Genomic DNA, 13,838 nt, shown 5'->3' with positions numbered 1-13,838 from the left:
ACAAGCTCAAGACACAAGGAAATACAACAACATACAATAGTGATCGAAAAGGATAACCAAGACCCCAAAAATCACAAAAAGGACTGGAAAGAATCAGGAGAGGACACGGAGCGACGGCAAAAAGAAAGTACAGGAATCAGAGAAGAAGAAAAGGACAGAGAGAAGAAACACTAAGGAAAAAAAAAAAAGAACAGAAACAAGAAAAAAGACAAGGAAATCTAATCCTTCTGCTTACCCCAATGACTACGATATTAAAAATATATTGTAATAACGTGAATGGTTTAAACTCTGCTAATAAAAGGAATAAAGTTTTTAATGAAATAAAAAAGAGAAATTGTCAGATAGTTGCATTACAAGAAACGCATATTACACACAAACACACCCCACACTTAGAAAACAAAGCCCTAGGAAAAACATACTATGCATCAGCCGCCGAAAAGAAAAGGGGGGTGGTGACATATGTAAAGGAGAACATAAAATCAGAACTAGCATTCAAGGACAAAGAGGGGAGAATGTTGGGGGTAAAAATTATTTGGCAAAACACAACAATACTAATTTGCAACATATATGCCCCCAACGAAACTAAATCTAAATTTGTAAAGATACTGGAAGAAAATATATCCAAACAAGAATTTGATAAAATAATTATCTTGGGCGACTTCAATAGTGTGATAGATGGAAAAAAAGACAGAACAGGTGGGGGGAATCAAACACAGAAAGGAGAAAAAACATCAAGACAAATCCCTAAAACATTTTTGAAGCTTCTAAAAGAGATGAATACGGAAGATGCATGGAGACAGAAAAATGATGAAAAACAAGATTATACCTTCTACTCGGCCAGGCATAAGTCCTGGTCGAGGATTGATATGATTTGGGCCTCCACTTCTCTTATAACAAAAATTTAAAAAATTGTGATATTACCGAGACTAAATTCTGATCATTGCCCCCTAGAAATGGAATTAAGGGAAGGAGAAAAATATTGGAGATGGCAATTAGACGAAAATTTATTGCAAAAAAAGGAGGATATTGAGAGAAATAAAAAATTATTGAAAGAATACTTTGAAATTAATGAGACAAAAGATATAAATATTTTCACGTTGTGGGAAGCGAGTAAGGCTGTGATGCGGGGGCATCTGATGCAACAGAAGGCAAGGAAGAAAAGGGAAAAGAGGCAAAAGATAACAGAGATAGAAGAAAAAATAGAAGAAAAAGAAAGGAGCCTAAAAAAGGACCCTAAAAATAGAAAAATAATATCCAATTTGGATAAATTACAAAAGGAAAGAGAATTCCTAGAATTAGAAGAGAAAGCCAAACAGCTAAATTACATAAAAGCGGATTATTTCCAAAATGCCAACAAGCCTGGAATATGGCTTGCAAGGAAGCTTAGAAAAAAAAGGGAGAGAAATATCATAGCGAAGATAAGACAAGGGGAAAAAACATATACCGAAGAGAAAGGCATAAAAGCTCAATTTGAAAAATATTATAAAATATTATACCAGGACGAACAAATTAAAAAGGAAAAAATAGTAGAATACCTAGATAAAAGGAAAATTCCAAAAATAACGGAGGAAGAAAGAGAAGCCTTAAATAAAGAAATAACAGAAAAAGAAATCAAAAATGCAATAAGAAATTTAAAGGCAAACAAAGCGCCGGGCCCAGATGGCTTTACCGCGCTATATTATAAAAAACTACAAGATGAGATAACCCCATATTTGAAAAAAGTTATAAATGAAATTAGAGAAACAAAAGAGATCCCAAATACATGGAAGCAGGCCAACATATGTGTAATTTTAAAAGACAATAAAGACCCAGAAAAAGTAGAAAATTATAGACCTATTTCACTTCTAAACATAGATTATAAAATATTTAGTAGTATCCTAGCAGCCAGATTAAAAAGTTTTTTAGTTAAGTGGATAAAAGAGGAGCAAACGGGCTTCCTTCCTGGAAGAAACCAGAACGAAAATGTAAGAACAATAATTGATGTAATTGAATATTATGAAAAGAATACACAAAAAGAGATAATGTTTTTAGCGATAGATGCGGAAAAGGCTTTTGATCGGATAAATTGGAATTTTTTTAAATTTTTAATTGGCGAAATGGATATGGGTTTCTACTTTCGTAATTCGATAGAGGCGATTTATAAAACTCAAAATGCAAAAATAATTATAAATGGTCAGGAAACAAAAAATATAGAGATAAAGAAAGGAACCAGACAAGGGTGCCCATTGTCACCTCTTATATTCATTTTAACTCTGGAAATTCTGTTAAATAATATCAGAGAAGATACGAGACTAAAAGGGGCAAGAATAAACGGACAATCATATAAATGTCGAGCCTTCGCGGACGACGTTATATGTATTATTGAAGAACCCACCAAAAATTTAAATAATTGGATGGAAACTATAAACGAATTCGGAATGGTCGCAGGGTTTAAACTAAATATAGATAAAACAGAAGCTATAACCAAAAATATCTCAAAGAAAAAAATAGAACAAATTAAAGAAACATGGAAAATAAAAATAGTATCAAAGATAAAATATCTAGGGATTATCATTACATCGAAGAACTCACAATTACTGGAAAACAACTACATAAAAACATGGAGGGAAATAAAAAAAGATTTAGAAAACTGGAAAAATTTAAAAATTTCTCTATTAGGAAGAATATCGTGCATTAAAATGAATGTGTTGCCGAGAATGCTATTCCTATTTCAAAATTTGCCGATAATTAGGAACCAAAAAGGATTTCGAGAGTGGAATAAAGACATCCTAAAGTTTATATGGCAAAAAAAGAAACATAGAATAAACTACAAAAACTTAATTGATGCAAAGGAAAGAGGGGGACTTGCACTACCAGATTTACAGACATACGCCGAGGCATGTGCTTTAGCATGGGCCGCGGACTGGATTCAATTGAAGAAAGAAAAATTGCTAAATTTGGAAAGCCATGACCTAAGGAGAGGATGGCATGCGTACATTTGGTATGATAAGTTAAAAATTGAAAGAAATTTCGGAAACCACTTTTTAAGGGCGGCAATTATAAGAATTTGGAATAAATATAAGAAAAGATTATATGAGAATACACCGGATTGGGTTTCACCTTTAGAATCATGCCAAAGAAAAGAATTAGGTTGGATCAATTGGCCGAAATACAAAGAAATTATAATTATAAATAGTGAAGGAGAAAAGTTAAAATCTTTGGAAGAGATAAAAAAAACCTACAAAAATATGACATGGCTGCAATACTGGCAGATGCAGGAAATCTTCGGACAGGACAAGAAATATGGATTTGAGACAAAAGAAAATAAATGGAATAAAATTTGGGAAACAGAGAGGAAGAAAATATCTAAAATATACAAAGAGTTATTGAAATGGAAAACGGAGGAAGAGGAAGTGAAAGACTGTATGGTAAGGTGGGCCAAAAATATAGGTAAAATAATAACCCTTGATGATTGGAAAAAAGTGTGGAGAAAGAAAAACAAGTACATAAAAGCATATGACATGCAAGAAAATTGGACTAAGGTATTTCACAGATGGTACTTGACGCCATATAAATTAAGTAAATATTATAAGAACCTTAGCCCAAAATGTTGGAAATGTGGTACCGAGGAGGGAACTTTCTTCCACACATGGTGGAAATGTAAGAAGGCCAAAATCTTCTGGAGAGAGATACATAAGACACTACAAAAAATCTTAAAAATTCAAATACCTTTAAAACCAGAAATTTTTTTACTAGGAATTATAAATGACAAGATGGAGAAAAACTCAGAAAAACTGATATTCCTCTCCACAACAGCAGCACGAATGTGCTATGCTAAATTATGGAGAAAAAACGAAACACCAACAGTCGAAGAATGGAGGAAAAAAATGCTGGATGTGAAGAATATGGACAGATTGAGTTACCTCTTGCAAAAGAATAAAGGAATAGAGGAAACGGCAACAAGATGGGAAGAATTTGAGGAATACCTGAAGTTAATGTAATAAAAAAAAAAAATGATGAAATGAAACGAACGATATGGAGTGGACAAATAGAGAAGAATACAAAAAGGTGAAAAACGAGAAAAGGAGAAAAGAAAAGGAAGATACCAACCTCATCGGATCCTGGAAGTCAAGACCAAGACGCAAAATACTACTTATTTCTGTTCTCAACCTCTTCACTTTTAAACTCCCCCCCCCTATCTCCCCCACAAATTCCCATCTTTACGACACTCTTTTTTGCCCAACCCTATAGCTATAAACCTCGTTTCTTCTATTACATTCTTTTCTCTCACACCCCCCCCCCTGAGACCCCCTTCTTATCTACCTTCCCCCCTTTCTTTTTTTTTTTTTATTTTAACTGCTTTGTACTGAGAAAACTGAATAAAGATTATTTAAAAAAAAAAAAAAAAAGAGAGAGATAGAGATAGTGGAGAACCTAGAAATTCCAGGAGGGAACTTTTAAAATCAAATTGTAAATAATCAAATCAGCAAAAGTCAAAACCACAAATGTAGTGGTATGGCTGTACTTTTTCCATTAAAATTAAAGCAAGCAGCATGATACATCTTAATGGGATTATGTTTGTATATGAAAGTTGCAATTCCGCATGCAGTTAAATGGAGTTGACTTCCATGTAATTTAAGCAACTATAACGGATTAGGATTGTATGTGTGTAATTTTGCTTTCATGGAAATTTGTTTCTAGAATTTCAATTTTTAGCTAATAATGGTCAAACAAATAAAGCTTTTATGCTTATAAAATTTCCTTGTAAATTCTTCCAGGTCCTGCATTATATAATGTCCCCAACTACAGAATTGCAGCTGAAAGTCTGAGAAAGGATGTTCCAGAAAAAAAGAAGAAAGGAGCATTTGGTTCTTCAGTTCCTAGACTCTTATATTTAGTTAAAAGGGAAGCTTTTAGTACTCCTGGTCCAGCTGATTATCAGGTAATTTGGATTTATTTTATTTAAGTCTCATAAAAAACAATTTTGCATTAAGTGCCTCTGATATATTTTTGGCCCAGTGGAATTTATAGTACATGTGAACAAATGAAATGCTCAGGATCCAAACTGCTAGAGCCAGAATAGACATGTTCCCATAAGCGAAACACTTATTTTGTGAAGCTGACACATTTCCTTTTCTGTCAAAATAGGTAACCAAGATATTTTTGTTAATTTCTCATAAAAACTCTACCATTGTTATTTCTAACTACAAATAACAACAACAAACCTCCTAGCAAACATCCCCAAATTACGAAAAAAGGCCATAAATCCTAAAGGAAAACAGCTGTTTCATGTCCAGGAAGACATAATATTAATTGTATGGTAGGATGTTTTTATAACCCAATAATGAAATAGTTTCTGAAAAGAGAGGCTCATGAAAGCCCAGCTGCTCTACAGAAAACTAGAGTCACCTGGACATTGCAATGGTTCTTGCAAGCAAATTTTCCATAATCTAATGCAGAAGTAAGAGTGAGTGGGGGTGAGAAGGGGTTTGTTCTGTCAAATGATGCCAGTATGTTATAAATCTTCCTGTTAAAAATATGAAAAAAAAGTCTCATCATATTTTGTCCAATTTAGAAATATAGTTCATGTGTTGTACCAAGATTCTGGCCCAAGTAAACATCTTTCAGAGGATATCATATTTTTACCTTGCTAGCTAAAGGTAAAGGTTTTCCCCTGACATTAAGTCTAGTCATGTCTGACTCCGGGGGTTGGCGCTCATCTCAATTTCTAAGCCAAAGAGCCAGCATTGTCTGTAGACACCTCCAAGGTCATGTGGCCGGCATAACTGCATGGAGTGCCATTACCTTCCTACCGGAGCGGTACCTATTGATCCCTGGATTTGAATTGGCGACCTTTTGTTCGGCAAGTTCAGCAGCTCAGCGGTTTAACCAACTGTGCCACCACTCCAGCATACTTTTGTGGTATTGCTGATCATTGATAACTGATAGCTAGAAGACCACACATACAAAAATAATTCCACATTGTAATAAATGCAGAAGTACAAATGGCTGAATACCAAAAATTGTACAAAGTAGAACTAAAAATAGAAGGGAAGCTCATTACTCAGTAGCTAATAATAGAATGGTGACATTAAATTCTGTGAAAAGCAACTCAAAGACTTCATTTGCTTCCTTCCTTGGTATTAGGCATCCCCAAATGTTGGTTTTGGCTGAACTTTGGTGAGCTCTGTATAACCATCTGTGCCAAATCTTCCTCATGATCTCTGCCTCAAACAAATGAGTTATTCTGTGCTTGTACCAGTAGTTTTTAACCTGTGGGTCCCCAGATGTTTTGGCCTTCAACTCCTATAAATCCTAACAGCTGGTAAACTGGCTGGGATTTCTGGAAGTTGTAGGCCAAAACACCTGGGGATCCACAAGTTGAGAACCACTGTTCTAGACCTAGACTCTAGGTGACTCGCCCCCCCCCCCAATTGCACATGGTCTTAGTCCCTTCCCAGTAATCACCCCTCTCCAATATCATTAATTTAAGTAGCATCATTCTTAGAAACCTGTTCCTTGAAATTAGAGCTAATTTATTTTTTAAAAAGAAGATCTTTTTCTTTTACTTCATTTTTTTTGCTTCTGATAAATCTGTTTCCTACCTTTAGCTTCCTTTAGCCTCTTTAATAAGTGTGTTAGTTATTATACATTTCTGTGGAGTTTTAAAGGGTAAAGGGCTTAATAGACTTCTGTGACTAACATCCGTGAAAAGTTTTGCTTTGATAAATATTAATATTTAAGGTGACACAGTTCCCTATTTCTCGTCGTCATTTGTTGCAACAGAGTAAGATGTCTATTCCACTGGTAGGTACTTCTACATTATTTTTCTCAATTATAAAATTCTCTCCAAATGGGATAAAAATGCTTAAGTGACTTGAAGAATTAAATGGATTAATTAATTTGTAAATACAGAGAAATAAGTATACAGTTATTGAAAAATAAGTAACATTTTCAGCCCTTATAACTCTACAACCAAGAAAAACACACACACATATATATAAAGGGAGAGAGAGAAACAGAAACAGACTATTTTTCAAGTGGCATCCATTAATTAGCATAGGATCTCTTTCCTCTTTTTCTCTCATGTTCCATATTATCAAACATATTAAGTATGACTACCTAAGAGCCTCATTAACATTCCCTGACAGCTTAATTTAACAGAATTATAATCATATGGGGAGGAACTGAATACATATTACCAAATATGTTCGTTGTAGGAACAATTTTCTTCAGCATTTCTCAAATGCAAATAATTTTCCCCCTTAGGTCTTAATCAAGCTGAATAGCTAACATATATTATCATTAGAAGTTATCATAGATAAATTTAGAGATGGGGCTTATGATGGCAGGAGGTGGTGGAATGTACTATTAACATAAGAGCAGACTCATCAAATGTTGTTAGCCATCATTTAAAAATAACTAAAGCTAAATTAAAAGTATTTCGTTTCTAGCAAAATCCTCATATTCAAGTATGTAGAATTTGTTAAATGTAAATTATCTCTTCAAATATATTTAAAAATAGAGGCCAAGATCCAGTTCAGTTCTGGCAGAACTTCAGGTATGCTAATACATATTGCAGTCTCAAATGAGAATGCAAAGCGTGTATCTATCTGGTGTGCATGTGATGTACATAATTTCTTGATACAAAACCTGGAGTTAGGGTTACACAGTCATGTAGGAATGTTTGATGGTTATATCACACCAACTAGGGTGGTACAAACCAAAGAAGATTGTGACGACTTTTTTAAAAAAAACCTCTTCAAACTTGTGGGGGAGGATAATTAAGTTTTAAAAACATGAAATTGAAATTTGATAAGAACAAGATTAAAGTGATGCATATTGGGCATAAAATCCCAGTTTCAAATACATTCCAATGGGATGCGAGCTGGCAGCAATTGACTAAAAAAATCTGGAGTGATCATGACTGATATATAAATAATAATAAAACTTTATTTGTACACCACCCTATCTCTCCAAGGGGACTCAGGGAGGTATCCAACATACAAGGCAAACCATTCAGTTGCCTCAAAGGAAAACCATACAGATAAATTAAAATAAACATTATAAAATATAAAATCCTGCTAAAACATACACATTTAAAAAAAAATATCTTGATAAAAATGCAAAAAATATAATAAAAATATTTTTGGAGTTTGGAGCCATTTTTATGCCGATGACACACAACTCTATTACTCATTTCCACCTAAAGCCAAGGAAGCTGCCTAGGTCCTGAACCAATGCCTGGCAGGTGTGATGGGCTGGATGAGGGCTAGTAAACTGATGCTTAATCAGACAAGACAGAAGTCCTCCTTGTCAGTCAGGAGGCTGATTGGCATATAGGGTGGCAACCTGGGCTGGACAGGACAACACTCCCTCTAAGGACACAGGTCTGCAGCTTGGGGGTCTTCATAGATTCAGACCCTTGAAGCTCAGGTGTCAGCGGTTGCTGGGATGGCGTTTGCACAATTAAAGCTTGTGCACCAGCTGCACCCATACCTCAAAAAGCAGATCTGGCCACAGGGGGTCCATGCCTTGGTTACATCTTGGATGGATTATTGCAATGCACTCTATGTAGTGCTATCTCTGAAGGCAGCTCAGAAATTACAAAGAGCACCAGCCAGGTTATTAACAGGAACTAACTACAGGGAACATACCACCCCCTGTTAAAACATCTCCACTGGCTGCTTACGTTTTTCCAGGCCCAATTAAAATACAGGTTATTAATTATAAAGCCCTACAACATTTGGGGTCTGGTGTATTTGCATGACCACATCTTCCCTGTTAACCTACCTAGGCCCTGAGGTCTGCCAGAGAGACCCTTCTCATGTTCCCACCTCCATGACAAGCACAGCAGGTGGGGATGAGGGAAAGGGCCTTCTCAGTGGTGGCCCCCTGGCTTTGGAACGCCTTCCCCAAGGAGATTAGACTAACTCCCATGTTAACAACATTTAGGAGGCAACTGAAAACATACCTCTGGAAGCAGGCTTGCAAAAATAGTTAATTGCAATCTAAGTGATGGAGGCTCAAAAAGAGACTTTAAACTGGATTTTATAGCCTTTTAAAAACAAGAGTAGGTTTTATGATGGTTTAGTGTATCACATGTTTTTCTTATTACATAGTTTTATATTTATGATTAATTTATCATGGTTTTGTCCTTTTTTCTTATTTATCATGATTTATTTTTTCTTATTTGCTGTTTTAGTTTTAACTTTCTCTGGATCGTATATGTGATTATTATTATTTACATTGTTTTTCCTTGTTGTAAGCCTCTCCGAGTAATGAGTAACTTTATGTACTCAAACTTTAGGTCAAAGAGACTACTGAAGAGCCACATAAAAAGAAGAAGCAATTATCTGTTTTTGTTTCAGCAACAGAAAGAATTCCAGAAATTAGTAAGGTAAGATGTCTCCAGATTGGTTTTGATTCCTTTCAAATGCATAACATTCTCTATCCTGCTCTAAAAAGTGGAGTAGCACCTAAAGCTATGTAGTTATATTTTCTGTGACTATGGAACATGTTTGATAAGATTTTTAAGGGACAGCTCAAAGGTTCGTATAACGATGCACTTGATATTTGTATATTTATCTATATCAAAGCAAAGCAAAGTTTAGTGATTAGCCCACTGACCATATCAACATTAAAAACAGAAACAGAAACGTACACAAATAAACAATAATCACTATCCTAAGACTCCCATAATAGTGAACTAACATACATTCAAACTTGAACATTTATTTATATCATTAAAGAGTGAATCAATGCAAATTTGTGATTTAACAAACAAATGAGTAATCAAATTATCATGACACACCATATAGCATATCTCTTCAGTTAAGAGCTGTGGTGTTAATTAGATAAGCATCTGCCTTCCCTATGGTATGTAACTGAGAGACAGGTGTTTAATTGAGGCTATTTAAGAGAGGTGTTAATTACACTTTGCATTTTAGGATGCAAGCTTGGATTGAAAGGTAACAATTTCTCTCTTGTGTAAACAGTCACATTTAGAATAATACACTATTATATTGGAGACCGAGTCTGTGGACGCACATTTCAGGTCACTCACTCACTTGAAATGTTAAAAATATTGGCATATATCTTGGAAACAGGATTAATATTTATTGAGTCAAATAATTTAAAACACTATGTTTTTCTGAACAATATGAACAATATGTTGATTCCAGGAATGGATCAGCTTTAACAGGCCCTTGTATTATCTCAGGCCCTGTGGATTCTGTCATAGGTTCTCACTAATTTACTTTGGCTAGTCATGGATGGATCTTGCAGGTTCTCCGAGCACACATTTTCATGCAAATCAAAGACAAGCAATAAAGAAAAATATAGTTGCAATCTAGATAAACTGACCTTGTAAGTGAATGGCAGCCCTTTAGAAGAAAACATATCACATATTAGGAATATGTGTCGTTAAAGGATACTATGTAGAAATGCTGGTCTTCCAGGTATGCACTTTTGTGTTTTGGGTTATTCTCCTGGGACTGAGCAGTTGTTTACATGAGTTTGTCAACAATTGTAATGCCAGCTAGTGCCTTTAACATTTCTCAAAGAGAAGAATCATTGATAAGTAAAAGGTGTCTTAAACTCTGAGAAATCTCTTAAGCTAAAACCTGTTTCTGCTTATCTCATACCTTTAATAGTGTAGTTCTGATCTGAATTGGCACAGTCTTCCTGGGATCTGGTTTGTTAATCCAGATCCAATCTCTGTGTTAAGTATTTTTGCAATGCTTCTAGTATTTTTTTATCATGTCAGAAGCGACTTGAAGGTATAGTTAACATGTATTTAAAAACACAAACAAAGTTTAAAACTTAGCATTATGCTAAATGTTCTTTGACCAGAAGCTGGCCACTTGGAGTGCCTCTGGTGTCACTGTGAGAAGGTCCTCCATTGTAAATCTGGCAGGGCTCAGGTTGCATTGTAGTAGGTGGTCTGTGGTTTGCTCCTCTCCGCACTCGCATGTTGTGGACTCCACTTTGTAGTCCCATTTCTTCAGGTTAGCTCTGCATCTCGTGGTGCCAGAGCACAGCCTGTTCAATGCCTTCCAGGTCGTCTACTCTACTGTGTGCCCAGGAGGGAGTTTCTCATCCGGTCTCAGCCACTGATTGAGGTGCTGGGTTTTAACTTGCCACTTTTGGATTCTCGCTTGCTGAGGTGTTCCTGCGAATATCTCTGTAGATCTTAAGAAGCTATTTCTTCATTTAAGCCTTTGGCATGCTGGTTGATATCCAAACAGAGGATGGGCTGGAGATGCCAGAGGCAACTTGTAGAATGATTCTAGTACTCAAGCATGAATATCCTTGGTAAATATGCAACAACTATATTAATTGTGCAAAAATAGTGCATAATATCTAACATTTTCTGGATATAGTTGTTATTGTATGAGCTGTTTCTTGATGTTAGGTGCTCTATAATTAAAAATAAAGAATATTATAGGCAATTGCTTTATCTCCCTATAATAACTATATGACCAAAACATGAGAGGAGCGTAATCATATCTGTTTATGTTTTACCAATCAAAGGAAAATTAAACTGACTTTATTAGTTTAACATTATTTTCCCTCTTCAGTGATATCCCAAAATACTGTATCTCCCAGTATTTGGATGGTCCTGGCTGAATATTTGTGGTCTTTAGCCATTTTTAAATGGGAGGCAGATTTGTCAAACAATGTAATAACTTGAAATTGAGATTCACAAGCAAACAATTTTATATGTGCTCCAGGGAATAGTTGTTTCAGCAATATTATGTTTGTTTGTTTTTTGGGCTGTCCTTTGTCTACAAACCTCTCTTGAGTTTGTGCAATTATTACTTTTGCCAAATGGTACACATAGGAGAATACTTCCTGCCCTCTCATCCAGAAACTGCCATTTAGACATGGGAAATTGCTTTTGTGCTTCATCAGCAAAATGTGAAGTAGGACTATAGATAGAAAGGCTTTTAGTCTGTTGTTCAGCATCTTGGCTGGCCATTCCTTACAGTTCAGGAATCTCCCATGTGGAATTCTTTCCCTCTCCTATATCCTTTCAGGATGGCCTATGTTTTCCCCCTGTTTATTGTAGCATAAAATATTGTTTTGTTAAGAGTTGTTTCCTACATATTACAGTACTGGTAATGTCTTCCAGGTTCGCCCCTTCCTAATTTCTATAGTTACTGAAATGGTTTGGAGAAGTAAGTGGTACCCCAGTAGAATATTTTCACGGTGACTTCAGTGGAAATTATAACTCTGTGAAGTATGGAATCTGTGAAGTATGGAATCATCCACAATACATTTTCATAGTCTCCCCTTGTTTGGGAAAAAGTACTTAGAATAAGATTTTTCCCTGTCTGATGGCTTCCTGTGGGAAACCGTGATTATTGCTGACAGTAGTATTTTTGCAACTAATATCCTTAACAGACGGACCATTAGTATTTGCTTAGTGTATAATGATGACCAGATGCTCAGAAATTTAAGCTTCTATTCTTGAAAAATGATTTACTATGCTGTCTGAGCCAGCAACAAAACTTTATTGTAAATGAATCCAATAATGCACTCAGTGATGATTCGTACAAAGGAAAACATATGCAAAAACAGAAAGAGTCCATTAATAGTTATACTCACCATACATGAGTTGTAATCCCGCCACAGAACAGCTGTAATAGATTTTACTACTAATATAGAATACATGCAAGGAGATATATTACTGTAAATGAAGATCAAATTGAGGACAAAGAGCATTATTTGGCTATGAATAATACAACTTATATTTTAGGAATTTGCACCTCAGTGCATCAGGAAGGATATTTCTACATCATTAAAAAGTTTGGATTTCTTGACAATCATCTACCCTGCTATGGACTTAATTCCCGTAACATATACTAGGGCTGACCGTTCATTCTCATCTGCGGTTACCTCTCATTGCTCCAGTAACGGTTCAAAAATACAACTCAATTCATATAGTATTTTTTTTACCATATACTTGTGTATCAAACAGTATTATCCCCAAGGGAGAGAATATAGCTTGAGTTATGCAAACCTATGGTTATGATTAACAGTGTGGCTAGAAATCCATTTAATGGCATGGCAATTACAGGGGAGGAAGAGAGCAGCATTGATGTACACATAAAGGGCTCCTTGAAATAACATGAAACAATTTTATTGAGTTGGTTGACTTTTAGCCCAATCTGTGTTTTTGTGTTATCTAGCTGGCACCACTTTATCTTGGCCCAGTGAGTCACTTATCCAGCATGACTATAGACATCAGCTTATAGAACTGACTTCAGTCTTAGATGCTTTTGTGCTGAGGGCTGACTCAAAAGCAGAAAGTGACAATGGAAAACCTTGGCAGAGGGATGGGATACTGCCTGTGTCAAGCAAGGCAAGTTGTCACCCCAAAGGAAAGCACAAGAAGATGGACAAGGTAGAGCAGTGGTTCTCAATCTGTGGGTCCCCAGATATTTTGGCCTTCAACTCCCTGAATTCCTAACAGCTGGTAAACTGGCTGGGATTTCTTGTATGCCAAAAGACCTGGGGACAAGGAGGTTGAAAACCACTGAGGTAGAGGATCTAGTGAGCTTTATGATAGCAGCCTTCGGGTGCCATGTATCTTAAGAGTTGCTGTAAGTTTTTTGGGCTGTATGGCCATTTTCCAGAAGCATTCTCTCCTGATGTTTTTCCTGCATCTCTCCTGATGTTTCACATCTGTTGGGGGTAGGTATGAATGTTTCAATAGGCCACTTTGATTAGCATTTAATGGCCTAGCAGTTTTCAAGATATGGCTTCTTACTGCCTGGGGGCATCCTTTGTTGAGAGGTGATTAGCTGCCCCTGGTTGCTTCTTGTCTGGAGCTCCCCTGTCTTTATTTACGG

The 13,838-nt window shown here is 35.8% G+C and overlaps 1 protein-coding gene across 1 annotated transcript in view; it reads left to right on the top strand.

The window, feature by feature from the left end:
- Positions 1-13,838, top strand: part of STPG2 (sperm tail PG-rich repeat containing 2) — a 259,212-nt gene that overhangs the window by 57,461 nt on the left and 187,913 nt on the right. The window contains exons 9-10 of the mRNA XM_060779207.2: positions 4,758-4,921; positions 9,290-9,379. Coding sequence (XP_060635190.2) covers positions 4,758-4,921; positions 9,290-9,379 — 254 coding nt within the window. The remainder of the gene's footprint in view (positions 1-4,757; positions 4,922-9,289; positions 9,380-13,838) is intronic.

The sequence above is a fragment of the Anolis sagrei genome, chromosome 5 (genome assembly GCF_037176765.1).
Source record: "Anolis sagrei isolate rAnoSag1 chromosome 5, rAnoSag1.mat, whole genome shotgun sequence".
NCBI lineage: Eukaryota > Metazoa > Chordata > Lepidosauria > Squamata > Dactyloidae > Anolis > Anolis sagrei.
The sequence above is the reverse complement of the archived record's forward strand: the minus strand, read 5'-3'. Positions and strand labels throughout refer to the sequence as shown.